This window comes from Bufo bufo, chromosome 9 (assembly GCF_905171765.1).
Source record: "Bufo bufo chromosome 9, aBufBuf1.1, whole genome shotgun sequence".
Lineage (NCBI taxonomy): Eukaryota > Metazoa > Chordata > Amphibia > Anura > Bufonidae > Bufo > Bufo bufo.
In genome coordinates this window covers 118,419,226-118,446,029 of record NC_053397.1, presented here as the reverse complement: position 1 = coordinate 118,446,029, position 26,804 = coordinate 118,419,226, and the positions used below count along the sequence as shown (strand labels likewise).

The following is a 26,804-nucleotide window of genomic DNA, read 5'->3' as shown; positions in this document are numbered from 1 at the left end:
GACGCGGTTGATGATTCTCTCATTGCGTTCAAGGGGAGACTCATTTTCCGCCAGTATGTTCCCTCAAAGCGGGCGAGTTATGGCGTGAAGCTGTACAAACTTTGTGAGAGTACCTCAGGGTACACTTACAAGTTTCGTGTGTACGAGGGGCGAGATTCCCGTATTCAACCCCCAGAATGTCCCCCCACTCTGGGTATTAGCGGGAAACTTGTGTGGGACCTTATGCACCCACTGCTAGATAAAGGTTATCACCTGTACGTGGATAACTTTTATACTAGTATCCCCTTGTTCCAGTCCCTCGCCGCCAGATCCACGTCCGCTTGTGGGACCGTGCAGAAAAATCCACGCGGCCTCCCTGCCCACCCCCTCCAGGTACCTATCCCCAGGGGTGAGACCCGTGCCCTTACTAGTGAAAACCTGTTGCTGGTCAGATATAAGGACAAGAGGGATGTCCTTGTACTGTCCACAATTCATGGTAACGGCATCACCCCTGTCCCTGTGCGAGGTACCGCGGCAACGGTCCTCAAGCCCGATTTGTATCTTCGACTACAATCGGTATATGGGAGGAGTTGATCTCTCTGATCAAGTCCTCAAGCCATATAACGCCATGTGCAAAACCCGGATATGGTACAAAAAAGTTGCGGTCTACTTGGTGCAGGTTGCCTTGTACAACTCTTTTGTGCTGTCCCGGAGCGCTGGCAACACAGGGACATTCCTTCAGTTCTATGGGGCAGTCCTCAAGGCCCTGATCTTTTCGGACCGGGAAAGAGCAGGCCGGAGTACCTCGGGAACTGTAGGCGCCCGGATCGTCCCTGGCCAACACTTTCCAGGTGTGGTCCCCCATACTGGAAAAAAGGGACGAACCCAAAAAAAGTGCAGAGTGTGTCGCAGGAGGGGGATACGGAAGGACACCACTACTCAGTGCGACACGTGCCCCGATCATCCGGGCCTCTGCATTGACGGTTGCTTCAGGGAGTACCACACTTCCATGGAGTACTAAATTTATATCCCAATTTAGCCACTGACTATCGGATAAAAAAAACTGGTTCTCAGACATGAGACACCAAAACAAATTGTAAAAACTAAAATAATAAAAAAAAAAGTATACAAATTAGGTATCGGCGCGTCGGTAATACTCTCCTCTATAAAAATACCCCATGACCTAACCCCCCAGATTAACATGGTTCCCAAAAAAAAAAAAAAAAAAGTGCAAAAAAAGAACTTTTTTGGCACCTTGGATAACAATTTTTTTTATAGCAAGCGATGAAAAAGCCATATAGCCCCCAAAATAGTGCCAATAAAACTGTCCTCTCATCCTGCAAAAAATGAGCCCCTACATAAGATAATCGGCTGAAAAACAAAAAAAAATGTTTTGGTATTAAAAAGGATAATATAGTCTAAAACCTAAATAATTGTAAAAAAGTAGACTTATTAGGTATCGACTCGTCCGTAAGAATCTCCTCTATAAAAATACCCCATGACCTAACCCCCCAGATTAACACGGTCAAAAAAAAACTGCTATTTTTGGCACTTTTCCATTTCAATCCGTTTTTTTCGGGTAACAAAGCAAGGGTTAACAACAAAACTTAATATTTATTACCCTGATACTACAGTTTGCAAAAACGCCACATTTGTGGTCATAAACTGCTGTGTCACTAAAAGGCAGGGCGCAAAAGGAAAGGACTGACATGGTTTCTGGATGGCCGATTTTGATGGCCTTTTTTATTGACACCATGTCCCTTTTGAAGCCCCCCTGATGCACCCCTAGAGTAGAAACGCCCTAAAAGTGACCCCATCTAAGAAACTACACCCCTCAAGGTATTCAAAACTGATTTTACAAACTTTATTAACCCTTTAGGTGTTTCTCAACAGTTAATGGCAAATGGAGATAAAATTTCAGAATTTCAATTTTTGGTAACCTTACCTCAAAAAAATGTAATATAGAGCAACCAAAAATCATATGTACCCTAAAAATTGTACCAACAAAACTGCCACCTTATCCCGTAGTTTCCAAAATGGGGTCACTTTTAGGGAGTTTCTACTCCAGGGGTGCATCAGGGGGGTTGAAACAGGACACGGTGTAAATAAACCGGTCCATAAAAATCAGCCCTCCAAAAACCACACGGCGCTCCCTTCCCTCTACTCCCCACCGTGTGGCCGCACAGTAGTGTACGACCACATATGGGGTGTTTCTGTGAACGGCAGAGTCAGGACAATAAAGATACAGTCTTGTTTGGCTGTTAACCCTTGCTTGTTAGTAGAAATAATTAGTTAAAATGGAAATTTTGGCAAAAAAATGAAATTCTCAAATTTCATCACCATTTGCCAATAACTCTTGTGCAACACCTGAAGGGTTAACAAAGTTCGTAAAATCAGTTTTGAATACCTTGAGGGGTGTAGTTTCTTAGATGGGGTCACTTTTATGGAGCTTCTACTCTAGGGGTGCATCAGGGGGGCTTCAAATGGGACATGGTGTAAATAAACCAGTCCAGCAAAATCTGCCTTCCAAAAACCATATGGCGCACCTTTCCCTCTACGCCCTACTGTGTGCCCGTACAGTAGTTTACGGCCACATATGGGGTGTTTCTGTAAACGGCAGAGTCAGGGCAATAAAGATAGTCTTGTTAACCCTTGCTTTGTTACTGGAAAAAAATAGATTAAAATGGAAAATTTGCCAAAAAATCTAAATTCTGAAATTCTATCTCCATTTGCCATTAACTCTTGTGGAACACCTAAAGGGTTAACGAGTATGTAAAGTAATAACTATTTTTGTAGATATTACTATGTATTATAGAAGTAGATAAATTGAAACTTGGAAATTAGCAATTTTTTACTTCATTTTTGGTAAATTTGGTATTTTTTTATAAATAAAAATAAATTTTTTTTACTTCATTTTACCAGTGTCATGAAGTACAATATGTGACGAAAAAACTATCTCAGAATGGCCTGGATAAGTCAAAGCGTTTTAAAGTTATCACCACTTAAAGTGACCCTAGTCAGATTTCCAAAAAATGGCCTGGTCCTTAAGGTGAAATAAGGCTGTGTCCTTAAGGAGTTAAACCCCTTCAGTCATTTTGTTAAATTACCCCCGAAATTCTCATTTAGCATTTTGTTTTTTCCTCATTTCTGTATTGCTTAATTGGCAAAAAACAAACAAACTGTAAAACCATCAGAAATAAAAATCCTTATTACACCACTAGATAAATATGTAGAAGGATGTCACTTTACAACTGGTCACACAAATTTGGAATAACTGTAAAAAACGGCAAAGAAATCTAACAATTGTAGTGTGAACTGTTATTTTTAGTTAGGCCCGCAGCTAAAATAGTACCCTAGGGAGTGTCTGTCTCGCCCTGGTTGAAAACCTAGGCGAGAGAAATGAATATGGGAGAGATGGTTTGCCTCAGAATCTTATTTGCTGAGCCTTTCTTGGGCTTGTATTTTAGGGAATGGTGGGTAGGTTGGTAGTGGGACCTACCATTCCTCCCTTCCCCCAGTGTAAGATTTCAAGGTTGCCCTCAGACACTTCACAAACTTAATATTCTCATTATACCAGTCATTTCTGGTGTTTTAAAATTGTTCTGCCAACTCAAATCCTCCAGTCAAGGAACAACACCTATATTTATTTAAAACTGCACCATACAAGCCAAAGGGTGCTCCTTTTCATTTGGACCACACTATGCGATTGAGAAGCAGATTAGGGCTTCAATGAGTGTATTTGTGAACACAGAAATAGAATGTAAAATTTTGGTGTAGATTTCTTCTGGTTCATGTACACTGTCTTTGCATTAATTCATGCAACAACATGTGCATTCAAGCTACTCCCTATACCCCCAAATGAATATCTCAGGGGTTGTAGTTTTTAAAATGTGGTAATTTCTGGGGGTTTTGTATTGTTCTGCCAGCTCAAATCATTTTCAGGCATGGAGTGTGGCGAGGCAGCAGATTATGACCTAACTGGGTGCATTTCTGAACACAGGAGAAACATAGTAAATGAAATAGAGGTAAAGCTCCCCAACTCTTATTGCCATGTATGAAAAATATGTCCTATAAATAAATTTTATATGTATATTTTTGCACTTTTTTTATTTTAATTTCTGTAACAAAATGTGGTCTTAAACCACTCACTATACCCCTAGATGAATACCTTTAAGAGGGTGCAGTTTTCAAAATGGGGTCATTTCTAGGGGTGTTGCATTGTTACGCCAGCTCAAAACACAGGAGAAACATGGTGGAGCATTTCATCCATTTCATATACTATGTATGAAAAATGTCCTATAAATGGGGCATTTCCTGAAATGAAAATACATTTCCATTTTTCACACATTTTTTATACTAATTATTGACAAAAAGTGAGCTCAAAATACTCCCTACACAATACTCCCACTCTAGTGTCTGTTTTTAAATACGTTTATTTGTGGAAAGTTCCTTATGTTTTGGCACCTTTGAGCCACTTCAAATCTTACTTGGTGCATGAAGAAATTTCATTTTAATGTTTTAATAATTGATTTAAAATGTAATTCTTTTTTTTAATAGATTGCCGTATTTTTTTTATTTGACTATAGTTCAGGTGAGATTTCATATGAAATGTCAGTGTTTCAGGAAGAATGATGTTACTACCTAAAGTAGTAATATAGTAAATGTGATATTGCTGACAGTGAAGATGAATGTTTTCCACACCAATGTCTCATGCCACATTGTTTGAAAATTGCTTTTAAACCCATTATTGTCATAGAACAGAAGACTTATTTTGCCTCTTAATGACAATAATAGAGTAATTATAAAATAAACTGCATAGAGTGTGAGAGAGAAATATGCCATGTTGAAAACTTTAGATTTATTTATATGTGCATTCAATCGCCTATATTTCAAATTCTGTAATATGCTTTCCTAATTCATATTATGTTACATTGTAACTCAAATTAAATGTTTTTTTTGTTTTGCAGGTCCATGCAATCAGGATGATTGGATCAACGTTGTTAGACCTGTGATAGAGAAACGAATGCAAAAGTAATATTTATTTATTTTTACATATTTTATTACAAATTTTTACCCTTGCATTTTTTTTTTTAAGTCAGTTACAAAATAGAAAAAAAATCATAAAGAAAGAATAGAAAAATTATAGTTTAATTCCTAAAGTCCATTAACCCTTCAGTCCTAACCATTTCAACTGGGTGGTAAGAATAAAGAAAAAGAAAATAAATAAATCCAATTTTTTTTTATAAAAAATGGAAAAGGAAAAAATAATTCTCCCTTGCTGCCTAATTTAGTTAACATAATTCATACCAAATCCTACTATTGCTTGTTAAACTTTTGAATATTACCTGTTAAAGGGGTTGTCCGGGATCAAACTTATTTTTTTTAAAACATCTTACTCACCTTTGTTCCCAAGGTGGTTTGAGGTGTCTTTTACACTGGAGCATGACTCCTACAGTCCTGAACAGATTGTTTACATAGCTGTTTAGCTGTTCTTTCACTTCCTGCCGCACTGCATTGTGGTTCCCAATGCAGAGCGCCATCTGCTGATTTCTCCTGTCTAACATCGTGTTCCTGCACCCACCCACCATCATACATTCATGCATCCTGCACAGCCTCCACTCCTCCTTCGATCCACCCCCCCTCATACATATTCATCCCTCTGCCTCATATTCCTCCCCCATATGTACACCCATAAACTTCTCTTTGCTCTATCTCTGGCATCTGTCATGTCATGTGTTTGCAGAGCAGAGAGACAATCGGACACAGTTGGGGGCACGCTCCCACATGTATCCATAAACATACTGGACACTGTCACACTGTAAGGGGCACGCTACCACATGTATCCATAAACATACCAGACAGCATCACACTGTAAGGGGCACGCTACCACATGTATCCATAAACATACCAGACAGCATCACACTGTAAGGGGCACGCTCCCACATGTATCCATAAACATACTGGACACTGTCACACTGTAAGGGGCACGCTCCCACATGTATCCATAAACATACCGGACACAGTCACACTGTAAGGGGCACGCTACCACATGTATCCATAAACATACTGGACACTGTCACACTGTAAGGGGCACGCTCCCACATGTATCCATAAACATACAAGACAGCATCACACTGTAAGGGGCACGCTCCCACATGTATCCATAAACATACCAGACAGCATCACACTGTAAGGGGCATGCTACCACATGTATCTATAAACATACCGGACACCGTCACACTGTAAGGGGCACACTCCCATCTCTATATATATATATATATATATATATATATATATATATATACACTCACCTAAAGAATTATTAGGAACACCTGTTCTATTTCTCATTAATGCAATTATCTAGTCAACCAATCACATGGCAGTTGCTTCAATGCATTTAGGGGTGTGGTCCTGGTCAAGACAATCTCCTGAACTCCAAACTGAATGTCAGAATGGGAAAGAAAGGTGATTTAAGCAATTTTGAGCGTGGCATAGTTGTTTGTGCCAGACGGGTCGGTCTGAGTATTTCACAATCTGCTCAGTTACTGGGATTTTCACGCACAACCATTTCTAGGGTTTACAAAGAATGGTGTGAAAAGGAAAAAACATCCAGTATGCGGCAGTCCTGTGGGCAAAAATGCCTTGTGGATGCTAGAGGTCAGAGGAGAATGGGCCGACTGATTCAAGCTGATAGAAGAGCAACGTTGACTGAAATAACCACTCGTTACAACCGAGGTATGCAGCAAAGCATTTGTGAAGCCACAACACGCACAACCTTGAGGCGGATGGGCTACAACAGCAGAAGACCCCACCGGGTACCACTCATCTCCACTACAAATAGGAAAAAGAGGCTACAATTTGCACGAGCTCACCAAAATTGCAGTGTTGAAGACTGGAAAAATGTTGCCTGGTCTGATGAGTCTCGATTTCTGTTGAGACAATCAAATGGTAGAGTCCGAATTTAGCGTAAACAGAATGAGAACATGTATCCATCCTCTGATGGCTACTTCCAGCAGGATAATGCACCATGTCACAAAGCTCAAATCATTTCAAATTGGTTTCTTGAACACGACAATGAGTTCACTGTACTAAAATTGCCCCCACAGTCACCAGATCTCAACCCAATAGAGCATCTTTGGGATGTGGTGGAACGGAAGCTTCGTGCCCTGGATGTGAATCCCTCAAATCTCCAACTGCAAGATGCTATCCTATCAATATGGGCCAACATTTCTAAAGAATGCTATCAGCACCTTGTTGAATCAATGCCACGTAGAATTAAGGCAGTTCTGAAGGCAAAAGGGGGTCCAACACCGTATTAGTATGGTGTTCCTAATAATTCTTTAGGTGAGTGTGTATATATATATATATATATATATATATATATATAAAAACAGCAGCACACATCAAACGCGGGTGCAAGTCCTTATGGGGGCCTGTGACCAAGGTCCCAAATGCATACAAAAGAAAAAAGGCATCACTCCAGATTAGTGAGGAAAAGTGGATGGTTTATTCACCCATCTAGCAGCAACGTTTCAGCTCTCTCATTGGAGCCTTTGTCTAGCTGAATACCATGTGCATAGTGGCATGCATAAATAGTGCAAGCAATTTACAGAATCACAAATCCATAATTAAATAATAAAGTGCAAGTGCATCAAAATGTAACAACATTAAAAATATAATTCATCTATAACCATGATCATACCTAAATTGATTGTGGGCATCATCATATAAAGTGCATAACATGATCGATACAGTGATAATATCAATGTAAATACATTGCCAATCAACATATAAAGTGTACACAGTGCATAACAATCACAAGTTGATTAAAACCTTAAAAAACTTCGGATCAGACGGGAATGGCGGTCCTGCGCATGCGCCATTCCACGTGCTCTTGCGAGACACGTGACAATGTAAAAGGATGTGGGAACCACAATAAAGATGGCCGCTATCTATCTTTCATGCAGGGCGCATGCTCATGCCCATACAGGCCGGTAAGTTCCCTATACAGAATTACAAAGACACACTCATAGTGTTCAAAGCTCCACAGTTTCAGCAGACAAAAGCTGATCCGCAGACGGAAGATCAGCGGGCAACCACCAGTCTCCGTCCCGGAATGTCTGTATCGGGGGCATCACGGAGTGTCAAACCGCATACACCTCCCTGTCCAGATCTGTCAGCATATCTGCTCCATGTCATAATCCCACCGCACTAGGGATAGGCATCAGGGTGTCACAGTGATGTGATCCCGGATCCCTCCCTAAGCGGGGGAAGTCACGGATGGACTGCATTTGAGCAATACATAATGCAATATAATATTTAACTAATGGACAAACCAACCCGTCGCGAGTCAGTGTCACTCCAGTCCCTTTGGGGGCAAGAGAGGCACAGACAGGGGTGTCACTATTCATAAATTCCAATAAAGTGGTATCCCAACCAAAAAAAAATATAATGCATAGTGATGGATCGCCTGCATAATTTCTCCAGTCTTCACCAAACGTGACCATTCCTGACAATAGAATCATAATTGTTGTCCTACAAAAAAGGAAACACAGTTAGACATATAGCACATGTTGTTTTCCATACGAAGGACACAAGTAAAGAGCACATACATAACTGGTGACTAAATGAGCCTCAACTCTACATTTAGACCCTGAGGCTTCAGAGTCCCCAAAGTATAAATCCAAAAAAGTTCTCTTCTCTTCAGTAATTTGGTCCTGTCACCACCTCGTCTTAGAAGAGGTATCTGTTCCAAAATTCAAAACCGTAAGTTCCATTCAGCGTGTTTAGCCTCAGTGAAATGTTTTGATACACGGAGATCCATTTTTTGCTTCCTAATGGAATATCTACACTGCGTGCAGAATTATTAGGCAAATTAGTATTTTGACCACATCATCCTCTTTATGCATGTTGTCTTACTCCAAGCTGTATAGGCTCGAAAGCCTACTACCAATTAAGCATATTAGGTGATGTGCATCTCTGTAATGAGAAGGGGTGTGGTCTAATGACATCAACACCCTATATTAGGTGTGCATAATTATTAGGCAACTTCCTTTCCTTTGGCAAAATGGGTCAAAAGAAGGACTTGACAGGCTCAGAAAAGTCAAAAATAGTCAGATATCTTGCAGAGGGATGCAGCACTCTTAAAATTGCAAAGCTTCTGAAGCGTGATCATCGAACAATCAAGCGTTTCATTCAAAATAGTCAACAGGGTCGCAAGAAGCGTGTGGAAAAACCAAGGTGCAAAATAACTGCCCATGAACTGAGAAAAGTCAAGCGTGCAGTTGCCAAGATGCCACTTGCCACCAGTTTGGCCATATTTCAGAGCTGCAGCATCACTGGAGTGCCCAAAAGCACAAGGTGTGCAATACTCAGAGACATGGCCAAGGTAAGAAAGGCTGAAAGACGACCACCACTGAACAAGACACACAAGCTGAAACGTCAAGACTGGGCCAAGAAATATCTCAAGACTGATTTTTCTAAGGTTTTATGGACTGATGAAATGAGAGTGAGTCTTGATGGGCCAGATGGATGGGCCCGTGGCTGGATTGGTAAAGGGCAGAGAGCTCCAGTCCGACTCAGACGCCAGCAAGGTGGAGGTGGAGTACTGGTTTGGGCTGGTATCATCAAAGATGAGCTTGTGGGGCCTTTTCGGGTTGAGGATGGAGTCAAGCTCAACTCCCAGTCCTACTGCCAGTTTCTGGAAGACACCTTCTTCAAGCAGTGGTACAGGAAGAAGTCTGCATCCTTCAAGAAAAACATGATTTTCATGCAGGACAATGCTCCATCACACGCGTCCAAGTACTCCACAGCGTGGCTGGCAAGAAAGGGTATAAAAGAAGAAAATCTAATGACATGGCCTCCTTGTTCACCTGATCTGAACCCCATTGAGAACCTGTGGTCCATCATCAAATGTGAGATTTACAAGGAGGGAAAACAGTACACCTCTCTGAACAGTGTCTGGGAGGATGTGGTTGCTGCTGCACGCAATGTTGATGTTGAACAGATCAAAACACTGACAGAATCCATGGATGGCAGGCTTTTGAGTGTCCTTGCAAAGAAAGGTGGCTATATTGGTCACTGATTTGTTTTTGTTTTGTTTTTGAATGTCAGAAATGTATATTTGTGAATGTTGAGATGTTATATTGGTTTCACTGGTAAAAATAAATAATTGAAATGGGTATATATTTGTTTTTTGTTAAGTTGCCTAATAATTATGCACAGTAATAGTCACCTGCACACACAGATATCCCCCTAAAATAGCTAAAACTAAAAACAAACTAAAAACTACTTCCAAAAATATTCAGCTTTGATATTAATGAGTTTTTTGGGTTCATTGAGAACATGGTTGTTGTTCAATAATAAAATTAATCCTCAAAAATACAACTTGCCTAATAATTCTGCACTCCCTGTATGTTGGTTAAGTCAGGTTTTTAAATCCCAAGTAGTTTCAACTATATATAGAAGATGACAAGGGCAAGTCAACAAATAAATAACATGGGACGAATCACATGTTAGATATTGTTTCATTTTAATCATTTTACCCAAAACGGGGTGAACAAACGAGTCACCCCGTAGCATAAGATTACAATTAACGCAATTATAGCATGGGAATCACCCCTTACGGGTGGATCCGAAGTATGTCTCACAAGTTTCCTTAGATGAACCTATATCAAACTTGACCAGTCTGTCGCCCAGATTTCGACTTCTCCGGTATGAACATAAAGGCAAAGATTTAAATTCCTCAACATTCTCAAAATTACTTGTCAGTAGTTTCCAGTGCTTTTTTAAAATAGCTGAAATATTATCACTATTGGTACTAAACTCTGACACAAAGGGAATCCGGGCCTTAGAGCGTGTGATGTCACCTAATCCCTCTCTAATGGCCTCTTTAGTAAGGGGCTTGATTCTACCTAAATGTTCTTGGATCAGTTTTTTGGGGTATCCCCGTGTCCGGAATTTGGACCCCATTTCTTGCTCGGCTCCCGGCTAATTATCCTGTACAATATCTTTCTCCCCTATCGTCTGGGGCTATAAACACTGGCAAAGTCGGCGAAATACTTCCCCAAGTGCCCTGCAATCTTACCGCGCCGCCATGAGACGCCAAAAGGCCAAGGAGAAGGAGGGAAGAGACGGCGAGTGCGCCACCCCAGTGAAGCAAAATGGCGCTGGACAGACAGCGAAGCTGTCGGATGTGGCGGCACGACTTGAAAAGTTTGCCCACACCACGGAATCTGTGCCTCCTGCTCCGGTCTTGGATGCCTATGCTGCCGCTCCTGTACCCCTGCTGCAGGATGACAATAAATCAGAGGATTCTGAGGTCAGTGATCTATAGGGCAAGATGGCCACCCAAGCACCTGAGCCCACGATGAAAGATGTTTTTACAGCGGTGATACAGTGCAATACTGCACTAGCTGCACCTACTACCAACGTAGGTGGCCTGAAAGAAGATATAGGGCTACTAAGGACATGCGGCAAGTCATAGAACGCATCGGTGAAATGGAAGGCTGTCTAAGTGATTAGGAGGACCAAATGCCGCCAGTTAAAAGGGACATGCAGCGGGTGATTCATAATGTCACCATGCTTCTCTCCAAAATTGACGATATGGAAAACAGGCTGCGGCGAAACAATGTGCGCATGATTGGTGTGCCAGAACGTACTGAGGGTATGGATGCTGTTTAGTTTGTGGAAAAGTGGCTATCAGAAAAAATAGGAAAAGAAAAGCTATCACCTCTTTTCGCTGTGGAGTCGGTGCACAGGGTGCCGTTCCGCCCTCCACCACCAGGAGCGCCACTGCGTCCTTTATTGCTCAGAGTTCTTCATTTTCGTGACCGGGATGAAGTTCAGAAGAAGCGAAAAATGAAGAAGGTCACGGCACTCCAGAAGCAGATTCAATGTGTTTTAATACACCAAGTATTCAGCAGTATTTGCTGCTGAATACTTGGTGTATTAAAACACATTGAATCTGCTTCTGGAGTGCCGTGACCTTCTTCATTTTTTGCTGGTACATTGGGGGTCTCTGAGGCCAAGACCTGACGCCACGAGCGCCGCCGCAAAGTCGCTTGAGTGCATTCAAGTAAGTGGTGCTGTCCTACCTTACATTTTTGTGTGTTCAGAAGAAGCGTGCACGATTTGTTGATGTTAAACGCAAAATGCGATAACTACAACTTCCGTATTTTATGCTTTATTCGCAAAACTGCAGGTCGTGGCAACGGATAAAACGCATTTATTTGAAGATCCGGGTGCTGCATGTCAGTGGCTGGACTCTGCTGAAAAGGAGCTAAGTTGTGGCACCTGAACTGTTGCACGCCATAAGCTTTTAAGATTTCATTTCTCACTGTTTGTCTGTATGGATATATGCAAAGTAGGGGCCACGCCGTCGTTTAATATGGTGCCTTTTGTTGTTAATGTTATGGGCATGGAGAGGGTCTGAACCACTGGTCCCCTAAGCATCAGAGAGAGGTTTTTGATAGTTCCAGTATTGGGTCATTTTCATCAGTGAGGGTTGCTATACTGCAATAGGGAGATCAGATCTGTGCTGACATAGCCGGGGCTGTAAGCCATGTGCTGATACTGATTGAACTTTCTCTTTTTTCGCTATTATAGTTTTGATCATACTCTTTAAGTTCAGGAAAGTATTTTCCCCCAGTTTTTCACGTGTATGTGAAATGTCTTTATTTGTTAAGTGTGAGTTGGGGGGGGGGGGGGGTTGGAGGGACTTATATATCCCACATTATACATGAGGATCAGTGCGGGTTTATGCCAGGAAAATCAACGTCATTAAACCTTAGGCGCTTGTTCCTCAACCTCCAGATGGGGGGGAGTGAAGTGGGGACGAGATGCCCTGCGGTGGTCTCTTTAGACGCTGCAAAGGCTTTTGATAGCATCAAATGGGAGTATTTATGGGCGGTCATGTCAAAGCTAGGGTTAGGTACTGTGTATATTAACTGGGTGAAACTGCTTCATAACCAGCCAAGAGCACGACTGTGAATAAATGGTAAACTATCCCCAATGATCACACTGGAGAGGGGCAGGGATGTCCTCTGTCACCCCTATTGTTTGTTTACCATTGCCATAGAGCCCTTGGCCTGCATTATATGCTCTACACCACTGGTTCGAGGTTTGGGGAGGGGAGAAGTGGAGGAACGTGTCTCGCTATACGCGGACGATATGCTACTATATGTGGGCAATTTGGCTTCATCGATAGATCCCATTATATCACTGATTTCAGATTTTGGAAAACAATCTGGTTTACTAATCAATTGGAACAAGTAAGTTATTCTCCCACTGTCCCCTCTCCCGGAATCTCTAGACTTGAATCACATTAACCTAAAGGTGGTCTCCTCTTTTAAATATCTTGGAGTTAACATCTCAGTTGAGCCCCGGTCTTATATTGTGGATAATCTGTTACCTCTAATAGCTAGGTTTAAAATGAAAGTAGTTACTTGGCATAAGCTTCCATTATCGATTTTAGGTAGAGGTAATCTTCTTAAAATGATTCTGATGCCACAGTTGCTTTACATTTTACACAATTCACCAGTATTGCTACCCATGCAATACTATTATAAGTTACGGCAAATATTCAGATCCCTGTTGTGGAAAAATAAAAATAGTAGGATTCAATATGAAACGTTACAGCGAGATAAAGAGGCAGTAGGATTGGCGTTGCCTAACCCCTTTCTATACTTCCTGGCAGCACAGTTACAACACTTTAAAGGTTGGAGGGGCCACGGGAAAGATGGGAAGGTGTGGAGAACTGGTAAAATGGGCGTCCGGTTTTTGTCCTCCTATATCAATCTTAGAGAAAGACTTGCCTGATTCTTTTAAATCTCTTCCAACTGTGGGATTAATTAGGAAAGTCTGGGGTAAATGTAGGGAAATCCTGGGAGTGTCAAAATGACTAGATTTGTCTCCTGTCTGGAATAATTCACGCTTAAGAGCTGTCCAAACTGCACGGATTTGCGGAATGGGAGTGTCAAGGGCTATGGAGGGTAGGGCAAATATATTCAAAAGGCATTCTGAAACAGTTTGCACAACTCTGCGCTGAGTTTGGTTTAGTGTCTATAAAAACCTGCAACTAAGGCATGCTCTAAATTCACAATCCAGAGTGTCCCCTATGCGATTTGTCCCTCACAGCATACTTAAAAAGTTAATAGAACCGGGCCCCGTGAAAGGAGCTATCTCCAGCACTTACAAAGCTTTGCAGGATGAAGAGCTGAAGAACTTTCCACTCAAAGTCAAATTGAAGTGGGAGAGGGAGTTGGGCCCCATTTCAGACACCCAATGGGAGGACACTCTTGCACTGAATCCTACTCTACCCCTTAGTGAAGCAGCTAGACTATCTCAACTCTATATGATACACAGGGTATATAGAACCCCAATTTTCTTATGGAAGGTGGGATATAGATCCGACTCCTGTTGTCCGAGATGCAGGGAGGAGGGAGCTGGGCTGTTTCACATGATGTGGAGTTGTAGTGCCCTGCAGGGATATTGGACGGGGATAGTCAACTTAATCAATAAAATATACAGTGCTAATTATAAACTAGATCCCAGATTGTGCCTACTTGCAGGGCTCCAGATGGTGACCAAAATGGTCGCCAATGCGACTTAGAATTTACAAATGGCGACAAGACTTTTTAGTCTTGTCGCCATTTGCGACTAGACCCGCCACCGCAGCTCTGCAGTTGAATACAGCGGCAGGCACAGGAGACGATAGTTCTCTGCCCCGCCGCCGATGTTCTTTTCAGCAGCGCAGTGGAGAAGGAGTCTCTTCCCCCCCCCCCCTTCCCCTGTGCTGCCGCCGCCAATAAGAGGATAGACAGGAGGAGGAGGGAAGGGGCTGTGGCCACTGCGCCACCAATGAAGATAACTGACCTGTTAATACAAATACAGGAGGCAGGTGCCGGAATCAAATAGCCGGCACCCGACCTCTATGATAGGGAGCTGTGATCAGCGGCAGTTAACTTTTCAAGTGCGGTACCTGAGGGGTTAACTGCAGCGGATCGCAGCTCCCTGTCATAGAGGTCGGGTGCCGGCTATTTGATTCCGGCACCCACCTCCTGTATTTGTATTAACAGGTCAGTTATCTTCATTGGTGGCGCAGTGCGCCCCTCCCAACACCCCAGTATAATAAACATTGGTGGCGCTGTGCTCATCACATGGTACATCACATGATCCATCACCATGGTAATGGATCATGTGATGAGCACAGTGATGTCACCACAGGTCCTTTGACAGGTCCTGAAGAAAGAACAGGAGACCGGCAGCTATGCGATAAATTGGAGGAGGTGAGTTCATAATTTATTTATTTTTAACCCTCAATTGACCTTCTACTGAGCATTCTGTATTAAAGAATGCTATTATTTTCCCTTATAACCATGTTATAAGGGAAAATAACACAGTAAATAGGCTTTCATCCTAGCAACCATGCGTGAAAATCGCACCGTATCTGCCCTTGGGGCCTGCGTTGCGTGAAAAACGCACCATATAGAGCATGCTGCGATTTTCACGCAACGCACAAGTGATGCATAAAAATCACCGCTCATCTGCACAGCCCCATAGAAGTGAATGGGTCCGAATTCAGTGCGGGTGCAATGCGTTCACCTCACGCATTGCACCCGCGCAGAAATCTCCCATGTGAAAGGGGCCTAAGGGTGAATAGGACAAGGGTTCCAGCCCCTAAGGGGCCTAATAGTAAGTAAAAAAAAAAAAAAAACATAAACACTAAGGCTACTTTCACACTTGCGGCAGTGTGATCCGGCAAGCAGTTCCGTCGTCGGAACTGCCTGTCGGATCCGCCGATCTGGATGTGACTGAAAGCATTTGTGAGACGCATCCGGATGGGGATCCATCTCACAAATGCATTGCAAAAATGAATCCATCTCTCCGCTTGTCATGCAGACAGACTGATCCGTATGCGCAGACTGGAAGGACGGATCCGGTATTTTGAATGCCGGATCTGGCACTAATACATTCCTATGGGGAAAAATGCTGGATCCGGCATTCCGGCAAGTCTTCAGTTTTTTTCGCCGGAGATAAAACCATAGCATGCTACGGTTTTATCTTTTGCCTGATCAGTCAAAATGACTGAACTGAAGACATCCTGATGCTTCCTGAACGGATTGCTCTCCATTAAGAATGTATGGGGAAATACCTGATCATTTTTTTTCCGGTATTGAGCCCCTGTGACGGAACTCTATGCCGGAAATCCATTTATCTTCCCTTGTCCCTTTCCTCCTCTGGATCATGATTCATAGACACACCGCATGCCTTGGTAGTTCCTATGTTACTACCTTCCCTCATCTGCATCAGGTATTCTTTTGGTGGCCTTCCATTCCAGACTCGATCTGGTCCCGACTGGTGGGCTGTGGCACCCTCCACATCCCTCCTTCTATGGGGACTCCTTCCATTGGTCTGGGTGTGCTAACGGTATCTACACAAAAGCTCCCCACCTTCTCTCCCAAGCAGGAGTTCCGGAAACATACGACATGGATGCCCTGACATCTCCTGGGTGGGAGTTCTCCCTCCTTACGTGTTTCTTCTCTCCTACCCAGGGTTCTACGGTGGATCAGATGGAGGGCATGCCGACAAATCCTAGTCGCTCATGGTACGCCAACCTCGTTCTCCTTCTAGGAGATGTCCCTTGTCACTGCCACTCAGAGACGACCTACTTTCAGGGTCCGGTCTTGCATCGGCATTTAGGGTCTTGGTTGACGGCGTGGCTATTAAAACAGTCATCCTGAGGTGGAGGAAGTTTTTTTCGGCGGACATCATCCGCACTATGATTCAGGTCGGGAAGCCTGCACCGCCCAGGATCTATTATAGGACCTGGCGGTCCTCCTGGGCTTCTGTGAAAACCGGGACATTCCCTCACTCTGTTTTTTTTCTCTCTCCACGGTCCTATCCTTTCTACAATCGGGGTTGGACCTTTGTTTAGCCCATAGTTTTCTTGATCGGTCAGGTGTTGGCGCTTCTATCCTGGGGCAGCTTCTAGTGTCCTCTGGTTCCCCTAATGCCCATGGAAACTTTCCTTCAGGGAGTGCCACATGCGGTTCCTCCGTACCGTCCTTTATCGCCTTGGGATCTGAATATCGTTCTCTCAGCGTTCCAGTCTTCTCCCTTTGAGCCTTTGGGGAGATTTCTCTCCGGGTCCTGTCCTAGAAGGTAGTATTTCTTGTGGCTCTCACATCCATCAGACGGGTGTTCGAGTTGGGGGTGCTCTCTTGCAGAGAACCCTTCCTGGGTCTTCACAAGGATAAGGCGGTTCTCCGGCCCATTCCTTTTTTCTCCTGAAGGTGGTCTCTGTCTTCCACATCAATGCAGAAATTGTCCTTCTCTCACTGTCCCTCTCCTTCACTCCCTAGGGAAGGGAGTTACGTCATTGACGTCAGGGCTCTGATAATTATTGGCAGCCTCCAGTCCCTTCCGGCGTACGGAACCCCCTTTTTTTTTTTGTCATCCGGAGGTTCCACGCAAAGGATTGGCGGCCTCAAGGTGGCAATTGCACGATGGATTCGGTCTGCAAATGCTGTACCATTCCGCACCCTGTGCGGGGTTCCGCCCTTAGGTGTCTTGGGTCGCTCCACTGAGCGGTGGGCGCTTCGGCTGCGCGGTTGTGTAACGCGGCTACCAGTCCTCCTTACACACATTCACAAAATTTTACCAGGTGCATTCTTATGCATCGGCGGCCGCTGCTTAGCCAGCTTGTTCTTGCAGGCGGCAGTTTTCTTAGATACCAGCAGGGATGCTTGCTTCCATGGGTCTGTGGTTTTTCCCTCCCCGTGGACTGCTCCTGAACGTCCCACGGTTTCAGTGTCCCCCAATGAATATGGGCGAGAAAAGGAGTTTTTTTTTTTTATAACTTACCAGTAAAATCTCTCTCGCTCTTCATTGGGGGACACAACACCCACCCAGTATTGTTGTTCGGCCACAGTTGTGGCAGTTGCTGGTTAAAACCCTATGGGTCCTTTGGCATGGTTGGTGTTCCATGTTTTTTCTTGGTTAGCTTGCTTCTCCTACTGCGTGTTCACAAACTGAAGCTCTCTCTCCGGGCTGGAGGGGGTATAGCTGCCAGGGGAGGAGCTAACAGCTTTTACTAGTGTCAACGCCTCCTAGAGGACCTAGCTATACCCACGGTTTCTGTGTCCCCCAATGAAGAGCGTGAAAGAGATTTTACTGGTAAGTTATACAAAAATCTCCTTGTCCCACAAAATAGTACCATTTAAAACCGTCACCTCTTCCCGCAAAAAATTAGCCCCTACATAAGAAAATTGCTATTATTGTGTTAAAATGAAATAAATAAAGTATATATTAAGTATTGCCGCGTCTGTAACAACCAGCTCTATAAAAATATCACATGACCTAACCCCTCAGATGAACACCGTAAAAAATTGTAAAAACAGTGGCAAAAAAAGCAATTTTTTTTGTCACCTTACATCACAAAAATTGCAAGACCAAGCGATCAAAAAGGTGTATGCCCCCCAAAATAGCAGCAATCAAACAGTCACCTCATCCAGCAAAAAATGAGACCCTAACTGAGACAATTGGTCAAAAAATAAAAAAGCTATGGCTCTCAGACTATGGAGACACTAAAACATAATTTTTTTTTGTTTCAAAAATGCTATTTTTGTGTAAAACTTTAATTAATAAATAAGAAAAAGTATACATATTAGGTATTGCCACGTCCATAACAATCTGCTCTATAAAAATGTCACATGACCTAACCTCTCAGGTGAATAAATAAATAAATTAAAACACTGCTAAAACAACCAATTTTTTGGTCACCTTGCCCCATAAAGTGTAATAATGAATGATCCAAAAATGGTACCAATAAAAACGTCAACTCTTCCTGCAAAAAAACGAGCCCCTGCACAAGACTATCGGCAGAAATAAATAAATAAAATATGGCGTTCAGAAAATAGAGACACAAAAACATATTTTTTTACCCAAAAATGCTTTATTATGTAAAACTGAAACAAACAAAGAAACAAGCCATATTTGATATCATTGCGTCCGTAACAACCTGCTCTATAAAAATAGCACATGATCTACCCTGTCAGATGAATGTAAAATGATAGTAATGAAAGCAGCACAGCAATCCAAAAAGTAACGGTGTGGAGGCGCTCCAACATTCAATAAAATAAAGAAATTTCATGGCACTCCTGTTACTGGGACTTTTCTCAAGCAGTGATAAAATACAATGGTGCTCAGTGCATATATGTAGACCCAACACTGGTGATTGATAATAATACATGATCCTACAATAATACATGATTCTCCATTTATATAGGGAACAGTCATACATCTAATCATTCCTCTCTTATAGTTATATTACACTCTTTTTATACACAGTGATCGCAGGAGTCTGAATTATATATGTGTATTTACTCAATAATGGTCATGTGACCATTATTGAGTAATATGAATGGCTGAAATTGCGATCATGGTACTCCAACCAGAGAATCACATGTGCGTTCCACTGATACGACGTATCTTGCGTTTTTTTTGTAGTATAATACAGGAAGGGTACATCATTCCTGCGCAGTGAGCTGTGCACAACGCCAACAACACATTGGGGCCCATGCTGGTTTATGTTTACATTGTCGATTTGCATTCATTTGTTTTTAATTTACACTCGGCTGCGCACAGTTATTTTAATTTGTTTATTATTCTCAATTATGTCACCTGCATTGTGAATAGGAGGTATTTTGATCAATTGATACTGATATGAGTTATCAATTGATATTCAAATGATATTGTTGAAAAAAATCATGTTTTTTTGTCTAATTTCTGTCAATGATGTATTATTAGTAATCACCCATGTTGGGTCTAATATATGTTTACTGAGCACCATTGTATTTTATCACTGCTTGTGAAAAGTCCCAGTTAGAGGACTGAAACGTTTGGTGATTAAAGAACGCTACTTTTGAATCACATCTGTGGGAGTGCCCTGGAATTTCTTTAGCTAATATATAAGGCTGAGTGTTTGTGTGTGTGTGTGTCCGCTAAATTAATTTACAATCACGAAATTTGGCACACAGGTACATCAGGTGTCCGGGAAATTTTTAGACCGGGTCTCAGCTCTCTAGCACGTACCGTTCCTGAGATATTCCCAAAAATGCATTAGCCAATAGAAGCCTGGTCACGTGACCCTTATCAGCCAATAGAAGATCGCAGGCCCTTAGTCTCCACATACACAAAGTTTTACACCAGGTTTCCATAACAACCCAGCTATTTTTCTTCACTGCTGTAGGTCAGCTTTAACCCCTTAGGGACTCAGCCCTATTTCACCTTTAGGACCAGGCCATTTTTTGCAAATCTGACCAGTGTCACTTTAAGTGCTGATAACTTTAAAACGCTTTGACTTATCCAGGCCATTCTGAGATTGTTTTTTCGTCACATATTGTACTTCATGACACTGGTAAATTAAAGTAAAAAAAAAAATCATTTTTATAAAAAAAAAATACCAAATTTACCAAAAATTTGAAAAAATTGCAAATTTTGAAGTTTCAATTTCTCTACTTCTATAATACATAGTAATACCTCCAAAAATAGTTATTACTTTACATTCCCCATATGTCTACTTCATGTTTGGATCATTTTGGAAATGATATTTTATTTTTTGGGGATGTTACAAGGCTTAGAAGTTTAGAAGCAAATCTTGAAATTTTTCAGAAATTTTCAAAAACCCAATTTTTAGGGACCAGTTCAGGTCTGAAGTCACTTTGCGAGGCTTACATAATAGAAACCACCCAAAAATGACCCCATCTAAGAAACTACACCCCTCAAGGTATTCAAAACAGATTTTATAAATGTCGTTAACCCTTTAGGTGTTCCACAAGAATTAATGGCAAATGGAGATAAAATTTCAAAATTTTTCTTTTTTGGCAGATTTTCCATTTTAATCCATTTTTCCCAGTAACAAAGCAAGGGTTAACAGCCAAACAAAACTCAATATTTATGGCCCTGATTCTGTAGTTTACAGAAACACCCCATATGTGGTCGTAAACAGCTCTACGGGCACACGGCAGGACGCAGAAGCAAAGGAATGCCATACGTTTTTTGGAAGGCAGATTTTGCGGGACGTTTTTTTTTGACACTATGTCCCATTTGAAGCACCCCTGATGCACTCCTAGAGTAGAAACTCCCAAAAAGTGGCCCCATTTTAGAAACTACGGGATAGGGTGGCAGTATTGTTGGTACTAGTTTAGGGTACATATGGTTTTTGGTTGCTCTATATTACACTTTTTGTGAGGCAAGATAACAAGAAATAGCTGTTTTGACACCGTTTTTATTTTTTGTTATTTACAACATTCATCTGACAGGTTAGATCATGTGATATTTTTATAGACCAGGTTGTCACGGATGCGGCGATACCTAAATTTTTTTTTTTTTTTTTTTTTTTTTTTTTTTTTTTCTTTTACACAATGATTTCATTTTTGAAGCAAAAAAAAATCATGTTTTAGTGTTTCTATAGTCTGAGAGCCATAATTTTTTCAGTTTTTGGGCGATTACCTTGGGTAGGGTATGATTTTTGCGGGATGAGATGACTGTTTTATTGGCACTATTTTGGGCTTCGTGTGACTTTTTGATCGCTTGCTATTACACTTTTTGTGATGTAAGGTGACAAAAAATGGTTTATTTAGCACAGTTTTTATTTTAAATATTTTACGGTGTTCATCTGAGGGGTTAGGTCATGTGATATTTTTATAGAGCCGGTCGATACGGACGCGGCGATACCTAATATGTATACTTTTTTTTTATTTATGTAAGTTTTACACAATAATATCTTTGAATAAAAAAGAAATATCATGTTTTAGTGTCTCCATATTCTGAGAGCCATAGTTTTTTCAGTTCTTGGGCGATTATCTTAGGTAGGGTCTCATTTTTTGCGGGATGAGATGACTGTTTGGCACTATTTTGGGGTGCATATGTTCATCTGAGAGGTTAGGTCATATCATATTTTTATAGAGCCGGTCGATACGGACGCAGCAATACCAAATATGTATACTTTTTTTTATTTATGTAAGTTTTACACAATAACCGCTTTTTTCATACAAAAGAAATTGTTTTAGTGTCTCAATATTCTGAGCCATAGTTTTTTTATTTTTTGGGTTATTGTCTCAGGTAGGGGCTCATTTTTCGCGTGATGAGGTGACGGTTAGATTGGTACTATTTTGATGGGCAAACACCTTTTTGATCGCTTGCTGTTGTACTTTTTGTGATGTAAGGTGACAAAAAAATTGTTTATTTAGCAGTTTTTATTTTTTACGGTGTTCATCTGAGGGGTTAGGTCATGTGATATGTGTATAGAGCCGGTCGATACGGACGCGGCGATACCTAATATGTATACTTTTTTTTTTCCCTATTTTTTACCAATTTTATTTAACTTTATTTGGGGAAAATGGCGTTTTTGTTTATTTTTACTTGAAACTTTTAATTTTTGGGGGGAAAAAACGTTATTTTTTTAAACTTTTTTTTTTTCACTTCATTTTTTGTCCCACTTTGGGACTTGAACTTTTGGGGGTATATTCCTTTACAATGCATTGGCTGTATGAAGAATACTGTGTGTATTACTCGTACAGCTTCCGGGGCCTGTGAGATCCAGGGGGCTGGATTTCACAGGCTCTTCATGCCTTCCATGCCATCGGGTCCCCCCCACAGCCCCATGGGGACCTGATGGCACTGCTGCCGCCGCCGCCCGCATCCTAAGAAGCCGCAAACTGCAGGTCTGAATTGACCTGCCGTTTGCGGCGATCGCCGACACGGGGGGGGGGTCACAAGACCCCCCCCCGCGCATTTAGCCGAGGTGCCTGCTCAATATATATATATATATATATATATATAAAAATGAGTGTCTGTCTAGATGTTTTTTATGCGTGACCAAATGACTGGACCGATCTTCACCAAATTTGGCACACAGGTACATCAGGTGTCCGGGAAGGTTTTAGACTTTGTCTCAGCTCTCAAGGACGTACCGTTCCTGAGATATTCCCCAAAAGTGAACCCCCCACCCCAAATACAAGCCTGCAATTCTTTCTCTTCAAATCCCAACTGCCTTAAACACAGTTTTAATCCAGGTTTCCATAACAACCCAGCCATATTTCTTTACTGCCTAAAGGGGCGGTCACAGTGAAATTCACAGTTAAAGGGGCGGTCACAGTTAAAGGGGCAGTCACAGTGAAAGTCACAGTTAAAGGGGCGGTCACTGTAAAAGTCACAGTTAAAGGGGCGGTCACTGTAAAAGTCACAGTTAAAGGAGCGGTCACTAAAAGTCACAGTTAAAGGGGCGGTCACTGTGAAAGTCAAAGTTAAAGGGGCGGTCACAATGAAAGTCACAGTTAAAGGGCGGTCACAATGAAAGTCACAGTTAAAGGGGCGGTCACAGTGAAAGTCACAGTTAAAGGGGCAGTCACAGTGAAAGTCACAGTTAAAGGGCGGTCACAGTTAAAGGGGCGGTCACAGTGAAAGTCACATTTAAAGGGGCAGGCACTGTAGAGGTCACTGTTATGGGGGAAACTGTTGATATTTTTTTTACGACATGCGGAAACATAAAATGAAATATACCCGTGCGAAGTTGGGTCCTTCTGATAGTCTCATATATATATATATATATATATATATATATATATATATATATATATATATATGAGACTAGCAGAAGGACCCGACTTCGCACGGGTATATTTCATCTATTTCATTTTATGTTTCCGCGTGTCGTAAAAAAAATATCAAGTTTCCCCAATAACAGTGACCTCTACAGTGCCTGCCCCTTTAACTGTGACCTTCACTGTGACCGCCCCTTTAAATGTGACTTTCACTGTGACTGCCCCTTTAACTGTGACTTTCATTGTGACCGCCCTTTAACTGTGACTTTCATTGTGACCGCCCCTTTAACTGTGACTTTCATTGTGACCACCCCTTTAACCCCTTAAGGACACATGACGTATCGGTACGGCATGTTTCCTGAGTCCTTAAGGACACATGACGTACCGGTACGTCATGTGTTGTTCCGATCACTGCCGCCCGGCCGGCTGTAATCGGAACAAGGTGCCTGCTCAAATCATTGAGCAGGCACCTCGGCTAAATGTGCGGGGGGGTCCCGTGACCCCCCCATGTCCGCGATCGCAACAAACCGCAGGTCAATTCAGACCTGCGGTTTGTTGCGAATTCTGCAGTTTCTGATCCCCGCGGTCCCTGACCGCGGCGATCAGAAACTTTAGTGTGGCGAAAATATATATTTATCACCCCCCCTGCACCTCTGAATGATTTTATCCTGGTGGGAGGTGCAGGGGGGGGTTGCGGGCGGTGCGGGAGGCGGGATCGCGATCCCCCGCCTGCCTCCCATTGAATAATCGTTGGTGTACAGTGGGTATACCAGGGTGCTGGCACCCTGGTATAAACGGCTGACATCGGTGATGCGATGTCAGCCGTTTAACCCTTTCCATACAGCGGTCCGTACGGACCGCTGTATGGAAAAGGTTAACGGCTCAGGGAGCTCCCTCTCCCATCGGGGGCTGCTGTGCCTTTGCAGCCCCCCGATGGAGAGGGAGAGAGCCCCCAGACAGCCCTGTCCTTACCCTTCCCCGTCTGCGAAGTTCTGACCAGTACTGAGCAGACAGGGTAGGTTCCCATGGCAACAGGACGCCGTCTCAGGCATCCTGCTGTCCATGGTGCTGAACAGATCTGTGCTGAAGGCATAGATCTGTTCAGTGTAAGTAAAATACAGTGAAGTACACTATATAGAGTACAGTACTGTATTATACAGACATCAGACCCACTGGATCTTCAAGAACCAAGTGGGTCTGGGTCAAAAAAAAAGTCAAAAAAAGTGAAAGAAAAGTAAAAATCAAAAAACACATTTGTCACTGATTAAAAATGAAAAAAATGAAATTCCCTACACATGTTTGGTATCGCCGCGTCCGTAATGACCTGATCTATAAAACGGTCATGTTACTTTACCCGAACAGTGAACGCCAAAAAAATAAAAAACTATGATGAAACTGAAATTTTGCCCACCTTACTTCCCAAAAAAAGGTAATTAAAGTGATCAAAAAAGTCGCATGTACGCCAAAATTGTAACAATCAAACCGTTATCTCATCCCGCAAAAATACCCTACCCAAGATAATCGCCCAAAAACTGAAAAACCTATGGCTCTTAGACTAAAACATCATTTTTTTTGTTTCAAAAATGAAATCATTGTGTAAAACTTAAATAAATTTAAAAAAAGTATACATATTAGGTATCGCCGCGTCCGTATCGACCGACTCTATAAAAATATCACATGACCTAACCCCTCAGGTGACCACCGTAAAAAAAAAAAAAAAAAACGGTGTAAAAAAAGCCATTTTTTGTCATCTTACGTCACAAAAAGTGTAATAGCAAGCGATCAAAAAGTCATATGCACCCCAAAATAGTGCAAATCAAACCATCATCTCATCCCGCAAAAAATGAGACCCTACTTAACCACCTCAGCCCCCAGTGCTTAAACACCCTCAAAGACCAGGCCACTTTTTACACTTCTGACCTACACTACTTTCACCGTTTATTGCTCGGTCATGCAACTTACCACCCAAATGAATTTTACCTCCTTTTCTTCTCACTAATAGAGCTTTCATTTGGTGGTATTTCATTGCTGCTGACATTTTTACTTTTTTTGTTATTAATCGAAATTTAACGATTTTTTTGCAAAAAAATGACATTTTTCACTTTCAGTTGTAAAATTTTGCAAAAAAAACGACATCCATATATAAATTTTGCTCTAAATTTATTGTTCTACATGTCTTTGATAAAAAAAAAATGTTTGGGTAAAAAAAAAATGGTTTGGGTAAAAGTTATAGCGTTTACAAACTATGGTACAAAAATGTGAATTTCCGCTTTTTGAAGCAGCTCTGACTTTCTGAGCCCCTGTCATGTTTCCTGAGGTTCTACAATGCCCAGACAGTACAAACACCCCACAAATGACCCCATTTCGGAAAGTACACACCCTAAGGTATTCGCTGATGGGCATAGTGAGTTCATCGAACTTTTTATTTTTTGTCACAAGTTAGCGGAAAATGATGATTTTTTTTTTTTTTTTTTCTTACAAAGTCTCATATTCCACTAACTTGTGACAAAAAATAAAAAGTTCTATGAACTCACTATGCCCATCAGCGAATACCTTGGGGTCTCTTCTTTCCAAAATGGGGTCACTTGTGGGGTAGTTATACTGCCCTGGCATTCTAGGGGCCCAAATGTGTGGTAAGTAGTTTGAAATCAAATTCTGTAAAAAAATGACCTGTGAAATCCGAAAGGTGCTCTTTGGAATATGGGCCCCTTTGCCCACCTAGGCTGCAAAAAAGTGTCACACATCTGGTATCTCCGTACTCAGGAGAAGGTGGGGAATGTGTTTTGGGGTGTCATTTTACATATACCCATGCTGGGTGAGAGAAATATCTTGGCAAAAGACAACTTTTCCCATTTTTTTATACAAAGTTGGCATTTGACCAAGATATTTATCTCACCCAGCATGGGTATATGTAAAAAGACACCCCAAAACACATTCCCCACCTTCTCCTGAGTACGGAGATACCAGATGTGTGACACTGTATCTCATCAGGCCCCTGTGACTTATCTGTCTTCACCTTAGACAGCAAACTTAGAACATCTTCCTCTGTAAAGATACATGCATCAAACGATTTAATAGTCATTCTTTCTAGTGGAGGTCCTTCTCCTTTTTCTTTTGTAAAAACTGAACAGAAGTATTCATTAAGGCAGTCGGCTAGCCCTTTATTCTCTTCTACATACCTTCCGTCCTTTGTTTTTAATTTAGTTATTCCTTGTTTTA

The 26,804-nt window shown here is 42.0% G+C and overlaps 1 protein-coding gene across 2 annotated transcripts in view; it reads left to right on the top strand.

Annotated features, from left to right (window-relative positions):
* The window catches only part of UCHL5 (ubiquitin C-terminal hydrolase L5), a 180,500-nt gene that overhangs the window by 117,749 nt on the left and 35,947 nt on the right, over positions 1–26,804 (top strand). For both annotated transcript variants that reach the window (XM_040407688.1, XM_040407687.1), the window contains exon 7: positions 4,947–5,010. In XM_040407688.1, coding sequence (XP_040263622.1) covers positions 4,947–5,010 — 64 coding nt within the window. The remainder of the gene's footprint in view (positions 1–4,946; positions 5,011–26,804) is intronic.